This window comes from Podarcis vaucheri (genome assembly GCF_965113315.1).
Source record: "Podarcis vaucheri genome assembly, chromosome: 1".
In the NCBI taxonomy this organism is placed as follows: Eukaryota; Metazoa; Chordata; class Lepidosauria; order Squamata; family Lacertidae; genus Podarcis; species Podarcis vaucheri.
Window position 1 is genome coordinate 139,905,806 of NC_138759.1, and position 21,692 is coordinate 139,927,497.

At 42.1% G+C, this 21,692-nt stretch overlaps 1 protein-coding gene across 32 annotated transcripts in view; it reads right to left on the minus strand.

Annotated features, from left to right (window-relative positions):
* Positions 1-21,692, minus strand: part of MAP2 (microtubule associated protein 2) — a 279,546-nt gene that overhangs the window by 63,593 nt on the left and 194,261 nt on the right. For 20 of the 32 annotated variants that reach the window (XM_082230891.1, XM_082230887.1, XM_082230884.1 and 17 more), the window contains 2 exons: positions 14,101-14,214; positions 10,063-10,140 (listed from right to left, as the gene is read on the minus strand). In XM_082230891.1, the coding sequence (XP_082087017.1) occupies positions 10,063-10,140; positions 14,101-14,214 (192 nt within the window). The remainder of the gene's footprint in view (positions 1-10,062; positions 10,141-14,100; positions 14,215-21,692) is intronic. The other 12 variants (XM_082230885.1, XM_082230877.1, XM_082230874.1 and 9 more) reach the window with 4 other exon arrangements.

Here is a 21,692-nt window from a genome sequence, read left to right on the forward strand (position 1 = left end):
GTATGGAGGCCCCAGGCTGCCCAGATAACAAGACACTCAGGTCGGCCTCACTGATGTGGTCCAAAGGAAAGCAGAGCAATATGTTTGGCACCAGCTTGGCTGCAGGAGTTCCTGGAAGGAGGCATACAAGGTACCATCCAACCATCTTAGGGACTCTACTCCAGATTTGTGTAAGATTTACTCCTTAGCCTTGCACTATTAATTTAAATGGAATCTCTCTCCAACTTTTCTTTTAAATTTCAGAAAGTCAAAAGTAATTATACTTGTCAAAGTCTCCTTGATTTTGTCTATTTCTTGATTTTGTCTATTTCTTTAAATGATGTTATTTCTTCAAATAATGTTTGAATATGTAATACAAGTCTGTTTTAGCTAGACAAAATTATATTAACCCACTCCACTAAAGCAAAATCCATAGATCACCCCAGAAATAAATTCAGAAATGTCCCAAAATTTGTCCTGGTCAGTTTCACTTGCCAGGAGAAAAATGCTATGTTTTGAGTCCCACTCCTTGAGACTGGAATCACAGGGTGTGGTGTTTCAACAATCTGTCCCCATCAATAATACACTACTGTATTTGAAAGAACTATGGAGCAGCAAGGAGATTTTAATGTTGCAAGTGCCTAAACTTTTTGAATGGGGCATAGAATGGAATCCAAAGAGCCAGACAAGTAACTCCACATCTCCACTCCACAATGTACTGCAAAGAAACCTATTTTGGAAAATGAAGAGACTTTCAAAAGCCATTTGTGGTGTGTCATGGAGGTCTGCTGTTCAAAGAAAAAAAGGGGGGAAGCACACAAAAAAACCATGATGGACATGAGGTTGTAGCAAAAGCTGCCAAGCCAAGCTTAAAATAGCCTTTCCCTTTGATTCTGGTCTCAGACCTGAAGACCCTGAGAAGGTAGAGGATAAAACTCTGAAACTTTAGGACTAAACCTGACACCTGACAGCCCTGGACACAAATGATGAAATGAATGCGGCATGGCAGGGTAGAGGAGAGGAGGAAGAGTGGGACCATGCTTTGTTCACCTTCTTCATAGCCTAAAAAGGCCTTTGCACTCTGGGCTGTGGCACTGGGAGGTCCACTAGCTTCAGTCCATTCGGAGCTGAACAAAGGCTGTTCATAGTACTCCTCATCTGAATTGTAGGGCTCATCATCAGGCACAGACACTGAAATGGAAGGGACAAGGAACTTACGCCTCTCCCCTGTGGCAGCTGGCCCATGCCATGAGCTGCTGCGAAGAGGTCCCACCTCATCCTCAGCTCCTTCATCTACAGACAGACACACAGGAAGAAACTGCACAGAGAACTTGAAGAGACAGAAGGACATAACACAAGACAGAATGGAAACAGGCAGACACGTACTGCACACTGATGCAACATCATGGAATGAAAGGAAACAACCATGCTAAACTCAATGTCATCTCAAAGGCACAATACACACATTTAATGCATTGGTCAACTTGAATGCATTTATTATGTTTTCTGTGGTGCCTACAGGAAGAGTAGTCCATGTCTTTCCACAATGCAAATGAACCCAATAGCCAAAACAAGCACTTTGTTCCAAACACCTAAGTGATTAAGGATATTCTAGATATGAGTCTAGGGCAAATTTGCCACAGTATGTGTCAGAACCACATTATATAGTAAGAGTAAAAGAAACTGGGACAAAACTAGACATTCATCAGCAAGCAAGGCAGAATAAAAGAGGTCTCCCCTCCATAAAGCAAACAAACAAACAAAAAACCAAATCCAGAAGAATCTTTTTATGATTTGTTGAAATACGGGTTTGAAATTTTTGGGTATCATTTCATCATCCCATCAGTAAGCAAAAATGTTGTCTAATCACCAAAGAATAATGAAGTTAATGTATGCAGCCAGGGCATGTTTGCAATCCAAGGAAACAAACATCACTGCTTGCCCTCTCTTAGGAAACTTCTCCAACCTACCACCTCAGGCCAAAGTATAGTGATAGGAACAATCACATATGTCTGTTCCCAAGTTTGCCCATTTGGTCATGTGAATTTGGTGAGTATGCGGGCTACAGTGCTTGCAAATGAGGCGCATGTTGGTGATGGGAACAAGATCCTTTCCTTTTTTTACCTTTCTGTGCTCCATCACTTCAGCCACACCTCTCCCCATCCTGGTTCAATTCCAGTTGAGTTTCCATCACTCATATAGCTCTCTGGTGCAAAGCTTTGACTTCCACCCATTACTTTATATTTGTACAGGCAGACATCTGAACAGCAAATGTAACTGCATCCATCACATCAGGTATGGCCCCTAGGAGTATCTTTTTAAAGAGTTGCTCTTATAATCAGACCCTGCACCTTCCTCTACTGAATGATAACTTTATGTACTGCAGACACATACCATATAGGGGTTCCTACTTATTCCAGACTATTATCCCAGACTATTATAACCCAAGAACTGTTTTAGCCACTGACAAAAAACAGGCAGTATATAAGGAGCCACAAATGAATTCTTTTTCTTTTAAGATAACAAACAAATTCACTTCAACAAAGAGGTTAAGCATCACAATCTCCTCTTACTGAACAGTGGTACAAGTAAACTCATTATGTCACGCTTTGCTTTTGGGAAGACTAGAAACAAAGTTAAAGCTTGACTAAGCATCCACAAAGCTTGAAAGTTGGTATCTGGTTGAATGCTGTATTCAGCAGAGGTCCTCTTCACATGATCTTCCTTTGTAGCTTACTGTCCAGGATTTGCTCCAACATACAAAAAACCTACAAAAATTATTATTTTCACATTTCAACTTCCTCCACTTATTGCTAACACACAACTCAAAAGCAAACCAGAAACAGGTAATTGCTATTTTCAAGTGTAGTTCACGTGATCTAAAGACTTGCATGAGTGCACCCATTTTTCTCATTACTTTCCCAGGGGCAGTTCTGTGCACTGCCATTAGAGGGACACGAATGAAGTTCCTTGATGCCACAGGTGACTGCTTCAGGAAAGGTGGAACTCAGAAGTTTCACAGGGTACAAGGACTTCACTTTGCTTTATCAACCTTTTTTATTATTCATTGTATAAAGTTATGATTCTATCAGTGCATTTCAAGCTGGAAGCTATGCAGATTTCTTCACTCCCTCATCCACCCCCACAAATATATTTTCATTCTAAACACAACACAAGTATATAATTTGACTTTAGGATGTCATTACCTTAACTGGTCAACGGCTTTTACACGGAGCAGTAAAGTAAAAGCAAATGCTCTTCCATTTCCTCTTTATGTACGTGTCTGTACCAGAATAAAAGGTGGAAAGAGATGCTGCTGCACAGAGAGTTGCTCATCCTCTGCTAGTCCGCACACACAAAGTTATGTGTTTTCACTTCTAAGGGAGTGCCAGCTTTCTCCCCAACTTTTCACACTTTTTAAAATCAGCCTCCCCATCCATGTTTCCTATGCAGAGAATTAGAACTTAACTTCTTTTAAAAGAAGTAAAAGCTGAATTTGCAAAAGGACTCGCTGCAGGGCAAGTATATGGAGAAGCTGTCTGCAAACCAATCTGTGGGCATAACCCCAAAGTCCTGGGTCAATGCCAGCTCCATTGGAATGGTGCTGAAGGTATATGAATTCTTAAGCAGATAGCTGAGAAAGGTGCTTTAGTTAAGATGTTCTAGCCCACCCAAAAAATGCCTGTGTGGCTTGCCTTTCCTTATAGAGACTTCCAGTACCACTTACGTAGTATGTTGGTTAGCGCAGTCCAAACTACTCTTCCTTCACTGCTTCCAATCCTTTTTGACAGACATCCTGATTCCAAGACTGTTACCCCAGGAGGTAGCAAGCAATCCTTCATGTATGAAAGCTTATTCCTACTCCTAGCTGGAGTAATCTACATGGGAGATACAGTTCAATGAATGATGCAAGACCCAATGATGCTTTGCCATGGCCCAGAATGGCATGATTATGACAATCAAATTAAATTGTATGAATTAGCCTAAAATGCAGCAAAATAGCAACACAATGAAGGGGTCTCGATTTGTGCCTCTCTTTAGTTTGCTTTATAATGTTAAATTTTCAAGGTCATATATTGCTACTTAAGACCTCCACCATATGGCATAATTGCTGAAGAATGAAAATGTACTGGAAGTACATTTGAATGCGTTATATTTTAATTGTTGTAACAAAAAAATAAATAAATTATACAGCTCTTTTGTCCATTGTAGTAGGTACTCTTTAAAATATATGCTGTAGCAAGACTCTTTGAAATGAATTGGGACTGTCCTGGTACAGCCTAATGATTGAAGCCTAGCTAGCAGAGAAATATTTTTATAGAAAGCATTTTTAAATTCAAGCTGCTGGATATCTGTTGCCAGCAGGGCGGGGCGAAGGGGGCTGGGGGGAGATCAGAATACATTCTAATCAGTGTTAATTCTTTTAGAAAAAAATAGCTCTTATCAATTTGTAAAACACTCACTGGTCTCAAAATCCTTCCTAAATTATAAATGAAGATCTTGTATCCTGGGTCCTTTTCCTTCAGCATTTTTATTCTTGCTTTTATACCTAAAGTGGTGCACACTCCAGGCTTGATCTCACGAAGCATACAGCACACAAAGAGTAAGCTGTCTGTGCAAGGCAGCACCCAATCCCTTTGCCCAGCTCTGGCTGATTAAATGTATTCAACACTGCTCGGGGGGAAATCCATACCCTGAAAAAAGAAATCCTGCTACAGTATTCTCAATGCACAAAATAGTTTTAATAAAATCAAATTAGGTTTCTTACCTCCTAGTGCTGTGCAAACAGACCCACTCATTCTTTTATGTAGGTGAAGCAAGTTATCAAAATAGAACAATGAAAGCTGCAGCAGCAAATCCTTCCCTCTTCTGAAACAGATTTGCCTTACAAACCTCTCTCTGTCTCTCTGTCTCTCTAATTTGTGTTTGCTGCTTGGTTGGCCACATCTACCTTTGTCATGTCTGCTACACTGTGATTTCCTACCCCAGGATGACTGAAGGAAATCACCCTCCTACTCTGGACTATGCAACCTGCTGACAAAATTACCACCATCAAAATGCTGTGGGGAAAGGAATGGAGTGTTAGCAGTCTCGTCTCCTGTGCTCAATCCAAATTCCACGCTAAGCAGAAGCATGTCCCCAAATGCTTCTAATGATGCAAATCAATAACCCACCTGTGTCTACTTCTCATAAATCCCAACCCAAATTCAATCCATGGCAGAAGTATGGGTTATGGTGCATGGGTTAAGTGGGAATACTGTGTGTTCTGCAGGTGTGGGAACATGAAGAAAGGACAAATGGCAAATAAGACTACAACAGTTGCACTTCCTTTGTAGCAAAGCTTTTCACAGGCATTCCATTTGACCTGGGGCCCATGTGTGTATGCATGTGCGCTCGCATGCACAGGGAGTATGAGGCAGTAATGGAGAAGGACATGAATAGATGGGTGTGTTTTCATCAGTACTGAAAAATGCTCTGTACATGCCTCAATGCTGTATGTATGCAACAATCCCTGACACTGAGGAGAATGGGACTACCTCTGTCACAATGGGCAATGGAGCCCTGAGATGCCTGTGGCTCATGCTCACTGCATGCAGTTTTCAAAGCTATAGACACAGAGTAGTCCCACAATGATATAAATGGGACTAATTTAGTCATCATTAATTTCAATAGTACGCTCTGAGTAAAAGTTAGTTGATCATAACCCTAAATATAGATTAATTCACCAAACAAATAAGAAAGCAAGTTGTTTCGAGACAGAAAAAGAAATGAGCTTTGGCTGAACATGTTTGTTGACAACCCTCCAGTCCTTTTCTACAAAAAAATAATAATAAAATAAAATAAAATAAAATCACACCCAACACATAGATACCTTGCAGCACATTCGAATTATGATTACCCATTAATGGTGAAGCACACAGCGTCTTGGACTATATGCATGATACTGCCAAAGTTAAACAATCTGAAGTTCCACTTATTTCAATGAAAAAGATTTACAGTACATTCCCACATTCTGTTTATGCTGCCTGGAAAGGCACTGTATCCTTCTGTCTGGTGAGCAGTGTCTTCTGTTTGCAAGGTGCTGAATGGCTGCATGAGCATGTTATCTTGAAATCGTGAGCACGGACTTAGTCCACCTTACCCTTAGCCTGGCTAAGGGTAAGGTACTATGAGCATGCTGCTCTGTGATTGGTGAGAGTTAGTGCTGATGCTGTGGTTGCTGGGAGAAAGACTGTCGTAGCTGCAATGGTACTTAAAAGTAATGTTGTTTTGCTCTCAGTGTTGCGGCTGAGAAAGCAGCGACCACTTGGAAAGCTAGGACTATTCTGCCAGGCTAAAATACCTAGAAAGAGTAATTCCACGCTGAGCGAGCTTAGTGGGACATGCTTCTGCATAAACACGCTTAAAATTATATTGCATTGTATTTGTTGACTGTCAACAGATTTTTAAATTTTGCAGATTTGATAATCTGCAAATCTGTAAGTGTGTATGTTTGACTTATTCTTCAGCTTTCTTGGTTTTTTGTGATGTATGTTTTAATGGCCATTGGCTATGAATAATAAAAATCCTACTGATATTTAACTCTTCTATTAAAACAAAAGGGTTTTAAAAGTGATTAACTCTGCTTAGATTGTTATAACCTCTTATTTTGGGAGATTTGAATAAAAATGGTTGACTTGGCTGTTCAGCTGGGGGAAAAACAAACTTTTGAAATAATGTTGTTTGTTAACTTGAAAAAGGAAACTTGAATGATATATTAACATACACTACTCAATAAACATATATGCATCATAGCTTCAGAATCCTGCACAAACATCAGCTTTTTGGTTAATTTTTATAACCATCATTTTCTCTATTATACAGATTTTTATAAAACAGAAATACAGTATGAATTGCTAGCTGTAGCACTGGGAGCAACATGATCTACTGAGTCACAATGACCTGGAGATGTTTCATCTCTTTGAAATACTAACACACAGAAGAGGTAGCTGGCAGTTAAATTCATTAGAGAGCCTTAACATCCCTGGAGATCAATCAATTTTCATTTTATACAAAACGAAAACCAGTAGAAAAGCGACAGCACTAACATTAATGACTACCACATAAAGCCAATTTTATGCTGGTATCTTAGACTGTAATCAGCAGGTCTGGTGGGTTACCAAAAATGTTAAAAGGGTGCTTCTGAGACAGAAAGGTACCCAAACAAACCCTTCAATGTGGGATGTTCTATTTTCTCAAAGTGAGCACTTTAGGTAACATGGGTACATCACACCACAAGCTCTGAATTGCACCAGTGCAAGCAATGTACAGGTCAACGTAAAATGCTCACTCAGGGGCTCATCCACACTTTCTTTCTTTCTTTCTTTCTTTCTTTCTTTCTTTCTTTCTTTCTTTCTTTCTTACTTTCCCCCAGCTCTTTACCCGCAAAAACCTGCTCTCCGGTGCTGAACTGGAGTAAATGGCAATCTGCAGAAAACCTTAATTGCCATTTGCTCCAATTCAATGTTAAACACCAGGTGTTCCTGGGGAAAGCAGTGGGGCGAATGAAGAAGAAGAAGAAGAAGAAGAAGAAGAAGAAGAAGAAGAGGAGGAGGAGGAAGAGGAAGAAGGAGGAGGAGGAGGAGGAGGAGGAGGAGGAGGAGGAGGAGGAGGAGAAGAAGAAGAAGAAGAAGAAGAAGAAGAAGAAGAAGAAGAAGAAGAAGAAGAAGAAATTGCTCTGACATGGAGCTTTCAAAAGTGGACCTGTGTCTAGAAAGTGCAGGGCAAAAAGTAGGTGTGGATGAGCCTAGTGCACACAGGAGTACAGTAGTAGGTAATGGTTTAGTCCTTAATTTTCACATTGATGTCTGACAAGCAAGTACAGCTGGTGGATCAGCATGCTATTTCCAGTTTTGAACTTCTTTAATCAATTCTCAAAACATAAAACTGGCTCCCACATTGCACAGTACCAGGAGCAGGATGAAAGATGATTTTGTGGTGAGTTAAAGCAATCTCAAACCACTAACATAGCAGAGACTTGACTCCTTTAAGTGGCATTAACTGAATAACAAGGCTGCATATTACAATTAGTACTTTCATTAAGAAGAAGGGTAAGGGCTCATATACACACAGTACAGCACTTCTGGGTCCGTAGCCCTTCAAGTGCATAGTCAAGTGACTTAACACTCTGCATCATGCTAAAAGCTCCTTTCCTGTGGAAAGTCTGCCTGCAAAGGAGAAGTTTAATTACTCTCCTTAAGTAACATTTCACATACAGGGAAGTTTCAGTTTATGGCTATATGTATGTTTAAGATTATAGGTATGTATACACTTATGAACCCAAACATGCATGCGGAAACATGAGCATTCAAATATACATAGTTTCTTCCCTTCCACAGGGAAGTAGCATAGCCCCGGGAGGAATATATCATGTGTTTTTTCTGCACATGAAGCTCAGCTCTAACTTTTCATACTCTCTAACATCCATTAGAAGCAGAGACTGTGACTACAAAGTTTGCCCAAAGTGTCACCTTAATAACATAATGAAGTGGTGGGTAACAGATGTGCAATATAAAATCAAGTATCCAGTTACAGCCTATTGGCTGAAATAGCCTTTGTTAAACATGTGACTAAGAGGCCTCTTGATTTAAGCACATGTTCAAATTTCTTTGTCAACAGAGGTTTGCAGAGCTCTGTAGATGGGGGCTGCTGAAGTTAGGGGGTTCTGCAATACAGGCCTGGGGTGGGGAACCTGTGGCCTGCCAGCTGTTGCAGGACTCCAACATCCATCAGTGCTAGGCACTGGAGCAAATGGCCAGGAATGAGAGGAGCTGCATTTCAACATTTAGAGGCTCAACATTCCCCCCTTCCTGGCACAGGTACATCAAATTTATTCCAATATTAAATCTCACCAAATTAAAAAGAGCTTAGCACTTGGACACAAATTCATGGACCCACAAAGGTATTCACAAGAATAATGATGGTTTGCAGTAAAATCTGAAAAAATGTTGACCCCAGGAGTCTAGTTCTGCCCCCCCCAACAAATCTCAATTTAAAAAATAGTAAGAATATTACTCATTTTATTATCAGGGAGGACTTGCCATTTCCCCCCAGCCCCATGGCATGCTCCTGTGCTTTTAAAAGTTTCAGGTAAAGCATATATTCACTGGCTATATAAAATTACAGAAAGAGAAAGAAGATATTGAACATCACGGTAGCATTTAATAACCTCAGAACAGAATTGCACTTAATTCACATTTATCTTACAATAGTTTTTTACATTTATGCTGTTATGTTTTACATTACCTGTCATGTCTAAATTTAAAAGAAAACAGATATAAAGCAAGCAGAAAGAAAGATGGAAAGAAATTAATTCAAGAAACGAACCTTTTCCCAGCATGGAAATAAAGCGCTGGAAAAAGCTTTATTGTGTTTTGTCTTGAGGGCTGCCAGAATACATTGACATTCCTACTGCTAGGAGATGTCCTTTGCATCCTCTATAGTTGGGTATACTGGGTAGTAAGTATGTTTCCCTAGTCCAGAACTTGAGAGATTGCTGTAACCATTTTTCCAAGTTCAGCTTTTCTCATCACAGGTAGCCAGTGATAAGAGAAATTGTACCAAGTGGAATTATCCTCTATCTGCAAGCCTTAAAAGCAGGGCTGTGGAACCAACGGGCTTCTTGATATTATTGGACTCCAACTCCCATCAGCATGAGTCTGCCTGGCCAATATTGGCCAGGGGTGTTGGCAGTTGTAATCCAACAATATCTAGAAGGCCACAATTTTTCCCGCCCTTTCTTCAAGGTACCAGAATCTTTTCAAAGCCATTTGGAATATCTATTCAATGGCGCAACAAAACTTGTATTCATGTTAATATACACTCCCAAATATCACCATAAGCATATATAGATACGTACATAACAATGTACATATCGGTACTGCTTGTGCTTTACAGCGATGTGGAACTGCTAACTTGCTATTAGGGAAAATGCTCGCTGCCCTTTAAATTAATGCTGACAGGTCATCCTCCTACCTCTCTCATTAGGATTCCTGGGCTTCTCTCCTTAGAGATGGGCTCTGCAACGCCCAAGGGAATTCTTACCTTCTTCCAATGTTCCAGTCTGCTCTGAAGCTGGTGATGGGGGCGGAGAAGGAGGCAGGTTAGCTGTTTCTTCAACTGCTAAAGATTGAACAGTAAAAATGAGACACAACAATTAACTGCTTTGAGACCCGGTTATGTCAACTGGACAATCTATGCCAATGTTTCCTAACCTGGTAGCCCTGCCAGATGTTGTTGGACTCTCATCAGTCCAAGCCAGCAAAGCACTGGCTGGGGGGTGATGGGAGTTGTGGTCCAAAGCATCTGGAAAATACCGGGTTGGGGAAGGCTGATCTGCATTACAGTTACCTGGCAGCATATTATAACATTTCAATTGAGTTGGATCTAAGACTTGCATTGTCTTATACCAACAATAGTAACCACTCAATTTAGATGATGTAGCATTATGCTGATAATTCTACTGAAACAGCTTATTGTTTTTGTTTCTTTAGTAAAGTTGTACATAAATACTACAGTGTTTTTTGTTTACATCAAAGCCGTTTGAATGATTGACCTGATAATTCTTACATGCCTTGAAGAAAAGCACATTCACAAGCCAAAAGCAGGAGGGGAAGAGTTTTTAAATATCATTCAGGGGAGAAAGAACATCACATAGAGGTGCCCAACCACATGTTTAATTCACTTACAGGTATCTGAAAGGATACACGTATAATTGCTTACATAAATGATTAAATCCTATTTTCTCTGGAACCTACTTAATTTCATATTGTAACTGCTTAAAGCCAAATCTTGAATTTTGCCAGCTCAAGGCTGACCCACAGCTAAGCAGAAACCTTTACCACTAACTTCCTTTCCAATGCCCAACTGCAGTATATGAAACACGAAAGTGGGATAGTGACAAAACCACAGATACAGTGGGAACAAGACCCATGGAACATTTCCTAAACCTTCCTCTTAAAAGCCTGAGCATTTTTCTGCCAAACTTAAGCATTAAAGCCCATTTGTTTCAGTGGGAAAAATCAGTATATTCTTAAGTCATTTTCATAGATCTCAGCAGGGCTTAAATATGATTCAGTTTGGAAGAGTTGTGCCTATGCTTTATGAGTCGCTATACCTGATTACAGAAAATGGTTTTGTAACAGTGCATGCCTATTAGCAATTTCTTCAACATATCTGTGATGTCATGTAGATCAGTTAAGTCTCTATTAACAGTGTAAAAGTCAAAATCATTCTATTACAAAAGGTGGTGGTGGTGGTGATACATTATACAAGTACATACACCAATGAATGTTCACATTCAAGCACAGAATGCATGCTGTAGGGAAACCATTGTTTGCTTATTTTGGTGTGTGCATGCAATGGCAGCTTTTACTATTAGGGCTCAGATATTTTTCAATGCAGTTCAGCAAGAACTGAAAACATGTGCTAAAGCTCCATTTGCTTGTTTGAACCAAACAATGGGTTGAATCTAATGGCGGCTTTGTGCATAGAAGAAAGAACCTCCACATGCACAAGGCAAAGCACCCAATTATCACTGGTTACCCCAACCTACTGCAGTCTTCTGTGCCATATCCAATACTGCCCTGGGGGAAAAGAACATCCCCCAAGTACAGCTTTTTGAGTTTTGCATTAGGTAGAACTTGGAATCGGATAAAATTGTTTGAGCGAGTGCTTCTTGCAAGTGCAAAGCTACCATAAGATACAATCCGTTGTTTGTGCTAGCTATATAACCTTGTTCTGTATTCAACTGATAATTCAGGAAGCAATCCTAGCTCATAACCAGGATGAGTGGAGTCATTGCTCTTTCCAAAGCCCTGCTGCTCATGCTGACCAGAGTAGAGGATGGGGGCAGTATTTTTCTCCACAATGGCACAAGAGAGAAGCCTGGATCAGGCACCTCTCTGGCAGCTAAACTCACTTGGCACCCAGTGGATCTTTCATTGGTCTTGTTTGGCCCTGTTTCGGGGCCTTATTCCTGCGGTAGCCTGTCAACAGCTCATGCTTGCAGCAGCTGAAATAGGCTCATCCACATCAGCGGAGCCCCTTGCCACCCCAGCCTGTATGTAACCTTTTTACTCTGCCCTACAGAGAACTCTCTGCACTTTGAAACCTTGATAGTCTTCTGTCATCAGAAATGACCCTCATGCATTTTGCACCCTTTAATAAAACTGTGGGCAAAACATGTGGCTGAGCAAGAGGGAAAGACTTTTTGTAAAATCATAAAGGTAAAGGTAAAGGTACCCCTGCCCGAAAGGGCCAGTCTTGACAGACTGTGGGGTTTGTGCGCCCATCTCACATTTATTGGCCGGGGGCCAGCGCTGTCCGGAGACACTTCCGGGTCACGTGGCCAGCGTGACAACGCTGCTCTGGCGAGCCAGAGCCGCACACGGAACGCCGTTTACCTTCCCGCTGGTAAGCGGTACCTATTTATCTACTTGCCCCCGGGGGTGCTTTCGAACTGCTAGGTTGGCAGGCGCTGGGACCGAGCAGCGGGAGCGCACCCCGCCGCGGGGATTCGAACCGCCGACCTTTCGATCGGCAAGCCCTAGGCGCTGAGGCTTTAGCCCACAGCGCCACCCGCGTCCCTTTTGTAAAATCATAGCTTGACATAAAAAGGTTGGGTTGCTTTAAATGCTGGGGAAGGGAGGAGTACTCTAAATACAAACATCAGAATTTGAAACACAAATCTCAAGCATTAAGCAAAGATCAGGAAAATTGGATCAGGGAATGTTTCCATCTTCCCTCAAATGTTGCATGATACAGGGGCTACTTCCACATGGGTAGCTCCTGTCACTGCTCTTCTACTGTAAGCTGCAAGAAGAATTACAATAGATTTCCCACATGATCAGGAGTATTGCTCTACCTACTTATCTATCTATATAGCTATCTATCTTTCTATCATCTATCTATCATCTATCTATCTATCATCTATCTATCATCTATCATCTATCATCTATCATCTATCATCTATCATCTATCTATCTATCATCTATCTATCTATCTATCTATCTATCTATCTATCTATCTATCTCTATCAATTTATCTATTTATCTATCTATCAAGGTAAAAGAGTAAAGGAGCCCTGGATGGTTAAGTCCAGTCAAAGGAGACTATGGGGTGCATGCTCATCTCGCTTTGAGGCTGAGGGAGCCTGCCTTTGTCCATAGACAGCTTTTCCAGGTCATGTGGCCAACATGACTAAACCACTTCGGGTGCAACGGGACACTGTAACGGAAGCCAGAGCACACGGAAATGCTGTTTACTTCCCACCCTCTTTTCCATGATGTCTGTTTCCTTCCCTGTGCTGCACCCTGTCTTCTATCTCTTAAACCTTAACAAAACTACTATAATCTTTAATCCATTCTGTTGGTAATTTATTATGGTGCTCTAGCACTTCTTTCTCTGGCGATCACTCGTAGCCGAGTACTATAACACTATACTACAATAATGCTATATGATATGCTATTGCTTTTCCATTTTTTCAAATATACATATATATAGGTGGAAAAGTGCTTTAGCAATATTTAAAAGATTGATTAAAAAACAAACAAAAATGTGGTAATAAAATGGCACCCAGCACAAATGTTATAAACAAAGTGTGTTGACTTCCTCAGTGGGGAACAACTCATCCTTTTTAAAAGACAGAAGACAAATACTAAAGACTTCTACACCTGTAGAAAGTGTGCTACTCTTCTATTCTGCAAAAAATGGACTTTCTGCAGTCTGAGAAAAGATGGAAGAGCCACAAAGAAAATATAGGATGAGAATGCTTGGACACCAACATCATGTGGATGCCTTAGAGAAAGTAAGCGTATGAGGCACTGCAGTTTCCAAACTAAAAGCCTAGTGTGGAAGCGCCTGGAATTGGCAAAGCTTGTGACTTTCAAGCAATTAGCAGAATTGCAGCAAGTGATCATGTGGATAGAAGGCCTGCTCTTGAATAATGTGAATATGTCAGCATCTTAGCTCTTAAATTCTTAAAATAAATGAACGAGTAAATAAGAAAAAATCTAGGCCACAGCTGCAGTGCAAAAGCTTGACGTTTGTAACACAAAATACAGCTGAGATTGCTTGCTTTACCTAAAGGTAATGGCGCAGGCTGATCTTTGTGCTGGGCTTCTTGTTCCTGTTCACCTTTCAGGACTGCCACAGCTTCAGCTGTTACTACTTGGACTATCCTTGCGGATACTTCTTCTGGGACAGTAGTAAGATTAACAACAAGACAAACAAAAGCACATTAATGTAAGTGATATAGGGAAATATATATGTGCTTAAAAGGCACCCTGCATGAACAGTGATTACAGACTAAGATGGTACTTCTGAAATTACAGTCTCTACAGTCATCCTATTGCGTTCAATGTGTTTTGATCTACAACAGGTTTAGGATCCCTGCTTTCTTCTAAAATATTTTTCAGTAGATTGCTTAGACACATAATTTAGAAGGCTGGATTCTCACATGAACATCATTACCAACAGTTGCAAACCCCAAGGGTGGAATGGCCATTATCCTAAGTTAGTAGACGACAGTGGTGCCCCGCAAGACGAAAAACTCGCTAGACGAAAGGGTTTTTCGGTTTTGCGTTGCGTCGCTAGACGAATTTCCCTATGGGCTTGCTTTGCAAGATGAAAATGTCTTGTGCTTTTTTCTTAAAGCCGCTTGAAGAGGCGCAGTTGCGACGGACCGTGCTTCGCAAGACAAAAAGACTCACGGAACGAATTATTTTCATCTTGCGAGGCACCACTGTAATAACCCAGCTACACAGGGCATCTACTATGAGCTGAAGGCTCTTTTGCATAGCAAGAGTACACCTTCTATTTCTATTCAAAACAGCTATGTAACAGAAGAACATTGTTCCTACTCCTAGCAGAACATCTGAGTTATCACTTCTTGGAGAGAGAAAAACATTCTGGATGGAATATGGGTGAGTCAACTTGGGATGGGTCAAGAGCCAGTTCAGAGGCTTTTAGTGGGTCTAGGGAGCATATTGTTGTCTTTTGGCAGGTTTTGGGGTATGGTCTCCAATTGATTTTTTAAAAAAGGCGTTGCAATTGGCAATCTTGTCCTCCAGTTGCCCATTAGATGGATAGATGGCTTTTTACAAAGGACTCCACCCCAAAATCCACCAAAAACTACATGGTGCCATCCTCATTCCAGAGGCCTTTGCCCCCAAGACCCAAGAAGAAACCAGAATATCTGAGTTCCAGGATTGACAGCCCTATATGTGGGGGCAAAGTTCAGTGTGAAATCCACCTCATCAGCTAAAGCAATTAGTGTGGAGGAGGAAATATCAGGGAGGGAAAACACTTTTCCTACATGCTTTCCTAGCTAAAGACCCAAAAAGCACATACACACACAAGTTGGCCAGGCAGTTTGTTCCTGATTGTTTAAAATGTTTAAAGATTGAGGTGGCAGGACCATTGAAAGCTAGTCCATTGACCAAGCAACACCATCTCTATATTTGAATCCCCACACACTTGATGAACATCAGGTATAAAGGCAGTGCCATTTTTCTCATCAGTGTGTGGGGATTTGAGAAGGTCCAGTGAGAGAAATCTTAGGTTCTGAAGAAGCCTAAATTCATCAGCAACCAAGCCTTACAGTAACATCCAGTTCCTAGCCTCGCTTTCAACCGTCTCATTCCTTCCTTCCACTTCCCATGCTGCTGCCCGTTCAGCTGCACCTGACCTGAGGTCTGCGGGAAGGACAAGAAGCCTGAAACCATTTCCAATTGCTGGGTCATGGTTGCGGCTGGTTTTCTGGGTTACCACCTAGCAAGTAGATAAGACCTATTTCTCAATTGTAGTCCCCTTCTCCTGAGCAAGGTGTCCTAAGCAGCCCACAAGACCAAAGCAGGTGGAGAGGTAAGATACAGGAATACACTTCCTTTATCTTAGAATAGAATCATAGAATCATATAGTTGGAAGAGACCACAAGGGCCATCGAGTCCAACCCCCTGCCAAGCAGGAAACACCATCAGAGCACTCCTGACATATGGTTGTCAAGCCTCTGCTTAAAGACCTCCAAAGTAGGAGACTCCACCACACTCCTTGGCAGCAAATTCCACTGTCGAACAGCTCTTACTGTCAGGAAGTTCTTCCTAATGTTTAGATGGAATCTTCTTTCTTGTAGTTTGGATCCATTGCTCCGTGTCCGCTTCTCTGGAGCAGCAGAAAACAACATTTCTCCCTCCTCTAGAGTCATTGAGTTAGGATTTCATTCCTTATAAGCCTCCCCTACTGCATATCTTAAAATCAACCATGGTCCTCAGTAATTCTACTAAAACTAACATCTCTAGAGACACCTGAACATGTTTTACACTGTTTAAACCATCCCCTCTGTTTTCTCCTTTGCTGCTGTTTTCTGCCACTTAGAAAATGGTATCTGTCAGAGCTGCCCTAGGTCCCAGCTCACAAAGGACCAACGCCAGTTCATTGTTATATATAAAGTCTTTATTGAAGTTCATTTTCGTTTTTACAGCCACGGCGTGCAGCTCTACGTCTGAGACTCTAGACCGCTGAAGCTCCGTCTGAGTCTCCTCCCCCCAGACACCAGTTTAAGACTCTAGCCTTGCTCCACCTCTTCCTCTGCTCTTTCCTCCTCTGGGTCCTCCTGTCAGCTGGAGTCTCCCCCTTCCTAGACTCTTCTGACGCTGAGTCCCCTGAGTCTTCCCCCTGCCTCCGGCGGGCTTTAGGACCTGGTTCCCGATCCGGGCTTTCTGCTGTCCCGCGCGCCTGTACGTTTGAACTTGGCGCGCGCGCCCAGCCGGCCACCTTCCTCCTGACCGTTACACTGCTCCTGTCACTGCTTCCCCCTTCGGGGAGGCTAGCTGGACTTGACCTCCCCTCCGTTCCCTCACTCTCCGATAGAGGCGTGGTCAGTCTCGACTCATCTTCTCTCCCTGCTGGAGGAGACGCTGGCCCTGACACCTGGGACTCTTTCCCCCCACTACGCTCTGGTGGGGAAGCTGGCCCTGATCTCCAGCTGCTGCTTTGGGAGTCCCCGCTGCCCCCCCTTGCCCTGACCATCGGCGCCTCCTTCTGGGAATCTTCTGACTCGCTGGAGAAGCTCATGGAATCTCTCGGGTCACTGCTATACCCCCCTATGCTGCTCTCCGATTCTTCCCCTTCGCTCTCCATCTCCTCTCTCCCCTGTGCCTCTGTTCCTGAGGCCCTGACAGTATCGAAGGAGAAATATGCCAAAACTTTGCTTTCAAAATACATTCCCAATATACAAACAGTCCAATAAAAGATGTCAAATTGACCCACACAGTGCTATAAAATCACAGCATTCAAGTTTTTATGAGCAATGGGAGGGTCTGCGATAAAGTTTACAGCCACATTCTGCTTGGACAAATGGAAACACCTGAGAAAGTGCTTTTGCACAAGAGTATGTCTGTCTCGGGACGTGGGTGGTGCTGTGGGTTAAACCACAGAGCCTAGGACTTGCTGATCAGAAGGTTGGCGGTTCGAATCCCCGCGACGGGGTGCGCTCCCATTGCTCAGTCCCTGCTCCTGCCAACCTAGCAGTTCAAAAGCACATCAAAGTGCAAGTAGATAAATAGGTACCACTCCAGCGGGAAGGTAAACGGCGTTTCCGTGTGCTGCTCTGGTCCGCCAGAAGTGGCTTAGTCATGCTGGCCACATACGCCAGCTCCCTCGACCAATAAAGCGAGATGAGCTCCCTCGACCACATACGCCAGCTCCCTCGACCAATAAAGCGACATGAGCACCGCAACCCCAGAGTCGGCTACAACTGGACCTAATGGTCAGGGGTTCCTTTACCTATGTCTGTCTCACTAAATACCCACTTACCCACCCACCTGCTCCACACAACCCCCCTCCCCAAAATGTGAGGCAACATTGGGGTGGGAAGGCTACAGCTGCTAACATTATCAGTGACATCCCTGTCTGTGAGCAAAATTTCTGCTTCCACATGCTGAGGTTGGATCAAAGCCAATAAAAATAGACGACACTGATATGCTTAATGCTATGGTGGTCACCATCAGTATCATCATATTAAAATAGCTGATTTAGATCGAAGTACATGTTGTGGAACAGAATATAAAAATGGCATTATCACTTGTCTTAGCTGCTGGATTGGCAGTCGGAAGTGTATATTTACCTTAGTTCCTGGCATTTAACATGTACTATTGTTTTATCTCACAACTGGCAATAATTTACTATTATATTGAATTATTTGTAGGGGGACAGTTGATAGCAATAGAATTTTATTGACTTCAGTCAGCAGAGACAAAAGTGTCAGATCAACAGTGTGCCCAGAATCTGCCAAGCAGAGATCTGTACAGCTGCCAAGTCACTCTATAGTAGTTCCAAACTGTTGTTAATAATTCACAAATATGTTTGCAAAAATACTGAGTGGGTGAAAAAGAGACAATATCTAGCAGAATGACTCATCTGTCAGAGATGTCTGGTGGGAGCTTAGGCTGAAGGGCAGTGTATAAATTATCTAAATAAATACAATATGACCACTTGTATTCCTCATCCTTTTTTAAAAAACACAACCTGTTATATATTAGATTTTATTTTTCAGTTTTGCAATTTAGTATTTATTATAAACTACCACGTGTGCAGAATATAACTGTTTCAGAACATGTGCCTTTGGGGCTCTATTCACTATCAAGCTGAGTTTAAGGTCTTCTTGCTAACCTTTATGACCCTGAAGAGCTTAGGGGCAGCCGCCTGGGAGAGAGCCTCCCTCCTCATTCCCTGAGGAGGTGACACTTCTAGCCATGAAGAAATTAATCTGCAATAACTCGAGTAAGGGCCTTCTCTGCAGTGGTCCTTTTTCTGTGGAATACCTTTCATCTATAGATACTTCCAAATTCTGGGTGAACCTTCGTGGTTTGAAAGTTCAATTCAACCTTTGTAAAAAAAACTCCAACCAGTTGGATCAAATATTGAACACACCCGAACTGTTTCATAGCAGAAACCCACTCCTTACCCTTCCATCACTCATTCAGATATACTCCTCATGGCTGTTACAGGCTGGGGACCCCCCCCCCCATTTTCTCCCTCTAAAAGAAGGACAACTGAAAATTTTCTCTGAATTTTCTCCAACGTTTTGTGGCCGCTGTCAGTGGGCAATAGTGAGGAGATGTGATGTTCCAGATCTGTGGGTTTAAATCTGGATCTACTGCAGACAGCTAGAAACACTTCTGGGGGTGCTGCCAAATGTGAGCTTGGCATCACAAACAAATTCTTTAGCTACAGTCCTTGACTTCTTGTTTCCAACAGTTTTCTGTATCAACATTCCAACAGGGACACCCTGACTACTGATCCCATTTTATTCCTGAAGCTGTCTTTACTTCAGTCATGGCCACTAGCCATCAATCATCCAGACCATGCCTTGTTGTACTATCAAGATCTTAGCCTTGCTCTTGCAACCATGCAACAACTGTTAAGTACCGTAGACTTTCTTTGACCCGGTCACAATGGCTAAAAGTTAAAGTACGTATGGGGGGCAGCGCTCAAAGAGAGGCTGCTTTGCTGACTAATGGAAGCTTCAATGTAAGGCATAACAAACAAACTAACAAACAAAATCACCTCCGGGGATGCTATCAAGTAGGGTTCAGTTCATAGCACTATTTTGATGGATATTTTTGGTGACACAGGAGGAGCAGTCAATGCAGCAGAAACAGTATTTCTACTATTAATGACTACTATAAAAACAACACAGACATTTGGTACTAATGGACCCTATAAATAGGGTAAGTCAAATCTTTGGAAGGTAGCTATTAAACTTCACAGTTGCCTTATGGTTCAGTTAAAGTTCAAGGGATTTGAATGATATTTAAGGCAAAAGAAAGAAAAGGGAATCCAGCCAACTTCAATGTAAAGCTCTCAAAATGTGTATTGGTTATGCATTGATTTGCTTTGGCTGTTTCACTTTTTGGAATGAGAGCAACAAATGCTGAATTAGGCATAAATAAAGTTCTTGGATGCCCCTCCAGGCTTATTCAGTGCACATTCTGCTTTTTGCATCATTCTCAAGGATGAGACCTTTCATATTTCTTGAACTTTATGAGAACAAAGGGGGAAAACCAAATTCTACTGGGCTTTCACTTTGTCAGCCCCCCATGCACTCCTACTTGATACAAATCACAAGCTGACAGGATATTGAATCAAAATCTTACTTTGTAAATTTGCTAAATATGAACTTCGATTAGGCAGTGATGAAAAATATGAGAGAACTATTAGCCTGTGACTGTGTCGACCACAGCAAACTATGGCAAGCTCTTAAAGAAATGGTAGTGCCTGATCACCTCATCTGTCTCCTGAGAAATCTCTATGTGGGACAAGAAGCTACAATTAGAACTGGATATGGAACAACTGATTGGTTTAAAATTGTGAAAGGAGTACGACAAGGCTGTATATTGTCTCTCTGCTATTTAACATATGCAGAATTCATCATGCAAAAGGCTGGGCCGGCTGAATCCCAAGCCGGAATTAAGATTGCCAGAAGAAACATCAACAACCTCAGATATGCAGATGATACAACCTCGATGGCAGAAAGTGAGGAGGAATTAAAGAACCTTTTAATGAGGGTGAAAGAGAAGAGTGCAAAATATGGTCTGAAGCTCAACATAAAAACCCCCGAAGATCATGGCCACTGGTCCCATCACCTCCTGGCAAATAGAAGGGGAAGAAATGGAGGCAGTGAGAGATTTTACTTTCTTGGGCTCCATGATCACTGCAGATGGTGACAGCAGCCACGAAATTAAAAGACGCCTGCTTCTTGGGAGAAAGGCGATGGCAAACCTAGACAGCATCTTAAAAAGCAGAGACCTCACCTTGCCAACAAATGTCCGTATAGTAAAAGCCATGGTTTTCCCAGTAGTGATATATGGAAGTGAGAGATGGACCATAAAGAAGGCTGATCGTCGAAGAATTGATGCTTTTGAATTATGGTGCTGGAGGAGACTCTTGAGAGTCCCATGGACTGCAAGAAGATCAAACACATCCATTCTTAAGGAAATTAGCCCTGAGTGCTCACTGGAAGGACAGATCGTGAAGCTGAGGCTCTAATACTTTGGCCACCTCATGAGAAGAGAACACTCCCTGGAAAAGACCCTGATGTTGGGAAAGATGGAGGGCACAAGGAGAAGGGGACGACAGAGGATGAGATGGTTGGACAGTGTTCTCAAAGCTACAAACATGAGTCTGACCAAACTGCGGGAGACAGTGGGAGACAGAAGTGCCTGGCATGCTCTGGTCCATGGGGTCACGAAGAGTCGGACACGACTAAATGACTAAACAACAACAACAATCTGATCTGAAGATGACAGCAAACTGGGAGGGGTAGCTAATGCCATAGAAAACAGAACTGGGATTCAAGATACCTTAACAGATTGGAGAACTGGCCCAAACTAACAAAATGAATTTCAATAGGGGCAAATGTAAATTTATACCAGGCATAGGCAAACTCGGCCCTCCAGATGTTTTGGGACTACAACTCCCATGATCCCTAGCTAACGGGACCGGTCTTAGGCAGGAAGAACCAGCTGCACAAATATAAGGTCAGGGACATCTGGCTTGCGAGTAGTACATGTGAAAAGGATCTAGGGGTCTTCGTAGATCATGAGTGAACAGTGTGATGCAGAAGGAATAATAATAATAATAATAATAATAATAATAATAATAATAATGGACAA